Source organism: Nicotiana sylvestris, chromosome 8, assembly GCF_000393655.2.
Source record: "Nicotiana sylvestris chromosome 8, ASM39365v2, whole genome shotgun sequence".
Lineage (NCBI taxonomy): Eukaryota > Viridiplantae > Streptophyta > Magnoliopsida > Solanales > Solanaceae > Nicotiana > Nicotiana sylvestris.
Genome location: NC_091064.1, coordinates 87,960,249 through 87,965,368, shown reverse-complemented (window position 1 = coordinate 87,965,368; position 5,120 = coordinate 87,960,249). Strand labels below are relative to the sequence as shown.

General features: G+C 39.4%; 1 protein-coding gene across 1 annotated transcript; it reads right to left on the bottom strand.

Annotated features, from left to right (window-relative positions):
- Positions 1-1,263: 1,263 nt before the first annotated feature.
- On the bottom strand, positions 1,264-3,760 carry LOC138875342 (uncharacterized). The gene is made up of 5 exons (XM_070154167.1): positions 3,572-3,760; positions 3,175-3,380; positions 2,359-2,670; positions 1,767-2,066; positions 1,264-1,522 (listed from the first exon to the last, which is right to left on the bottom strand). The coding sequence occupies exons 1-5, from the start codon at positions 3,758-3,760 to the stop codon at positions 1,264-1,266; spliced, it is 1,266 nt and encodes a 421-aa protein (XP_070010268.1).
- Between the last annotated feature and the right edge of the window lie 1,360 nt (positions 3,761-5,120).

Genomic DNA, 5,120 nt, shown 5'->3' with positions numbered 1-5,120 from the left:
TTACCCTAAGAAGTTTCAAAATGCAAAAAAAGAAATACATAGAAGAACGTACCTTTGAGTCTTGAGATGGAAGTGAGTAAGAAAGATTTATGAATTTGAAAACTTGATAGAAACCAAAGTCACAAGGAAGCAAAAGAGAGAGACGATGCTTGAGATTCTTTTCTGAGAAAAAGGGGTTATGGGTTTTAGCTATTTTAATTTAGGTGGGGGATGCGTTTAGGTAATTTGGTATGGGTTAGGTTGTGTATGTATATGGGTCATTAGGTTGGGTTATTTTGGTTAGGTAATTTACTTAAATACATAATCAAAAATAAAAATTGAAAAAATGAAATAAAATAAAATACACTTACCTAACCCCCCCGCCCAGCGCCCCACGCCGGGGCTGGCGTTGGGGATTTCAAACTTTCTGTAAAGTGTGCCCCCGGCAACATGGGGCGCTGACCTGGGTGCTTGTTTCTGCTATTTTTTCTATAAATAAAATCCTGACTGCTCGAGCACTCAATATATACATTACACACACCCCACACCATTCCCACATAGGATTTTTGAAACTACAAAGAAAATAAAAAAATTAGTCCACTCTAACTAGAAGAAAACAAAAAAAAAACTAAGCTACGAAAGTAGTAAAAATTGGTTTGCCTCCCAACGAGCACCTGATTTAATGTCGCGACACGACTCAACACGTTTTTAAGCATCGCCCAAGTCCATCGAGGTCTTTTGACATGCAATGTCACCACCCCAATAATGTTTTATTCTTTGGCCATATACCAAGAATTAAGGTACCACTTGAGCTCGTATCACACAGTTTCATAGCTCCATCAGGTCTAACACTTACCACAACGAAAGGACCTGTGCAACAAGACTTAAGATTTTCGGGGAAAAGCTTCAACCTCGAATTGAACAAGAGTACTTCTTGACCTGGCTCAAACTCTCGATGTTCGATGTGCTTGTCATGCCACCTCTTCATTTTTTCTTTATATAATTTGGCATTATCATATGCATGCAATCGAAACTCATCAAGCTCGTTGAGTTGCAACAACCTCTTCTCACCAGCTAAGTCCAAATCCATATTCAGCTTTTTAAGTGCCCAATAGGCTTTGTGTTCAAGATCGAAAGGGAAGTAGCACTCCTTTCTATAAACTAACTTATACGCAGAAGTACCTATGGGAGTCTTGTATGCAGTTCAATATGCCCATATTACGTCGTCCAACTTTCCGGCCCAGTCCTTTCTATTTCCACTTACTATTTTCTCCAGAATCTGCTTCACCTCTCTATTTGACACTTCAACTTGACCACTTGATAGGCAGTGGAAACCTTGTACTTAACTCCATACTTTGCTAGAACATTATTCAACAATTTGTCACAGAAATGAGTTCCTCCGTCGCTTATCAACACTTTTGGAGTCCCAAAGCGTGTGAAGATGTGCTTCTTTACAAAGTTTACCACTACCTTTACGTTATTAGTAGGAAGAGAAATGGCCTCCACCCACTTATAAACATAGTCTATGGCCACCAAGATGTACCTATGACAATTAGAGTATGGGAGAGGTCCCATGAAATCAATCCCTCAAACATTAAAGAGCTCTACCGCTAGAATGTTTTGCAAATGCATCTCGTGCTTCTTCATGATTGTTGCGGTTCTTTGGCACCTTTCACATTTTTTAACAAAGGTATGTTCATCCTTAAATAATTTCGGCCAATATAAATTTGATTGTAACACTTTTGGGCGTTTCTATCCCCTCCCTCCCCCCTCCCCCCCGTGATGACCTCCATATGGTGAAGTAATGCAATATTGCATTCATCTCTTCCTCAGGGATACACCTTCGTACCAACTGATCTGCATACTGCCTATATAGGAATGGATCATCCCACATGTAGAGCCTCACATCATGTACAAAGATTCTTTTATTATCAGGTATCAATTCTGGTGGCGTCACCCTACTTGCAATAAAATTTACATAATCTTCATACCATGGGGCTTCATTTGAGGTAATTTCTAATAAATGCTCATTCATATACGTTTCTTTGATTGAGCCTCCATCAGCTACACGGTCCCTATTTTCTAATCTGGATAAGTGATCAGCCACTTGATTCTCTGTTCCTTTTCAATCTCGGATTTCTAAGTCAATTTCTTTCAAGAGGAGGACCCAATGAATCAGCCTCGCCTTGGCGTCTCTCTTTTCAAACAAGTATCTGATACCTGAATGGTATGTGTAGACGATGACTTTTGTTCCCACTAGATAGGATCTGAACTTTTCAAATGCCCACACCACTGCAAGCAACTCTTTTTCAGCAACGGTGTAATTCATCAAATAGGTGCGCCCAATCCGGTGTAATGATAATTGGTGTAGTTACCAACCTTCCCTTCAGCTTCTCAAATTCTTTCAGACAGGCATCATCAAACTTGAAGGAGAAATCTTTATCAAGAAACTTGAGCAAAGGTGAAGAAATTTTTGAAAAATCTTTAATGAAACAACGATAAAAACTTGCACGGCCCAAGAAACTGCGAATGCCTTTGACGAATGTCAGTGGGGGCAATTTTTCAATCGCTTCCACCTTTGATTTGTCCACCTCCAAACCATTTTTGGTCACCTTGTGTCCCAATATTATAACTTCACGCACCATGTAATGCCACTTTTCCCAGTTTAGTACCAATTTTGTCTCTTCACACCTAGGAAGGACTTTATCAAGGTCATTAAACAATAATCAAAAGAGCACCCAAACACATGACAATAATTCATGTACACTCCTACAAATATTTCAACTATGTCAGTAAAAATAGCAATTATACACCTTTGAAAAGCCACAAGTGCATTACAGAGACTAAAGGGCATTTTTTTAAACGCATACATGCTATAGGGACACGTAAATGTAGTTTTCTCTTGGTCCTATAGGGCTATTGCAATCTGATTATACCCCAAATAACCATCTAGAAAATAGTAGTATTCCAAGCTAGCTAATCTATCAAGCATTTGGTCAATAAAGGGGAGGGAAAAGTGGTCCTTTCGCATGGCATTGTTCAAGTTTCTCTAATCTATGCAAATTCTCCACTCAGTGACAGTTCTTGTGGGAATTAAGTCATTATTTTCATTGACCACTACAGTCTTCCCCCATTTCTTAGGCACACATTGGACGAGGCTTACCCATTTGCTATCAGAGATTGGAAATACAATACCTCACATCAAGCCACTTAATCACTTCTTTTCTTACCACCTCTTTCATGATTGGATTTAGTCGGCGTTGTTGCTCTACACATGACTTATGTTCGTCCTCCATGAGGATTTTATCCATGCAAAAAGCTGGACTACTGCCTTTAATGTTAGACATCATCCACCCAATTGCTTGTTTGTGCTCATGTAGCACTCTTAACAGCTTTTCTTCCTGCAATTTAGACAAGTCAGAAGAAACAATAATAGGTAAAGTGTCAGAACCACCCAAATAACCATATTGAAGTTTCTCATCCAACTCCACAATAGATATCATAGAGAGCTCATCATATTGGCAGGGAAGTTGGATCGCTTTGTACACATTAAAGACTATTTCCTCGTTTTCCATCATCTAATCATTTTTACCTCTACCACTTTAATAATTTCATCACCAGTAGCCAAGAGAGGTCGTCCCAATATGATTGGAACCTGTTCATCAGCCTCATAATCTAGGATAATGAAGTCCACTAGGAATATGAATTTTCCAATTTGCAGCAATACATCTTCAATCACTCCTTCAAGGTATGCTATGGACCTATCAGCTAGCTGCAACATCACAGGGGTTGGTCTTGGAGCTCCCAGACCCAATTACTTAAACAAAGACAATGGCATCAGATTTATACTCGCTTCCAAATCACAATGAGCACGACCCACATTAATATTACCAATTCGCACATGGATAATGAAGCTACCAGGATCCTTAAGCTTTTAAGGAAGCTTGTTTTGGAAACTTGAAGTGCACTCTTTAGTAAGTGTAACTGTCTGAAATTCAGTCAATATCCTCTTGTGAGACACTATATCTTTTATGTACTTAGCATACTTTGGAATTTTACGAAGTACATCTACCAATGGAATATTCAATTGAACCTGGCTCAACATAGAGAGAATTTGTTGAACATGCGATCATCATTCTTTTTCTGCAATCTCTAGGGGGTAAGGTGGTGGTGGCTTTGCAGCCTCCACTAGCTCTGAACTTGCACATGTTTATTTGAATCGTATGTTGCCTTAGGAATCAATTCCCCGTCAGGTATAAGATTGTCTTTCTATTCTTTGGCACTTTCTCTAGTTCCCTCCCATTTTTGAGTGTAACTGCATTAACTTAAGGGTTCTTCTTTGTATCACTAGGACGAGCGCCTGTAGGTCTGGTATTTTGATTTGTTGCTAACTGCCCCATTTTCCTCTTAAGATTTCTGAAATCAGTCCTGAACTATTGATTGTAAAGCAATAGCTTCTTCAACAAGTCATTTGTACTCTCTTCTATTTGTTGGGGTGGCTTCTGAGGTTGATTGAAATTTCCTTGGGGCCTAAAATTATTCTGATTCATCTTATTTCTGCCCCATGAGAAGTTAGGATGATTCTTCCAATTTGGATTGTAAGTGTTCCTATATTGTGCATGCTGATTCATCGGACCTCTACTCTGTTGCCCCACATATTATATAGATTCAGGATTTGTGGGGCACATGTCACTCGTGTGACTATAACCACATAGTTTGCAGCAAATAAACATCTATTGTACATGTTGCATCTGCTGTGTTTGTTGCATTGTCATTCTATCCATCTGATTTGCCAATTTTGCTATATCGGCTCTCATGGCTGAGAAGTCATCAAGCTCATTCACCCTGGCTGTTTTCTGTTTAGTTGATCTTCATGAGTCCCCATCTCCTTGCCAATTATGATTATTAGTGGTGAAGTTATTTAGTAAAAGTTGGATTTCACTATACGGCCTCGCCATGCAACTACCCCCACAAGCAGAATCAAGATTTATCTTTGATGCCTCGTCTAGCCCATTAACAAAAATGTGACCCAACACCTCATCAGTATGATAATGATGCGGACAGTCTCTGAGTAGCTTCTTGTATCTTTCCCAAGCTTTACGAAGTGTCTCTCTATCCCGTTGTTCGAACCCAAGAATTTG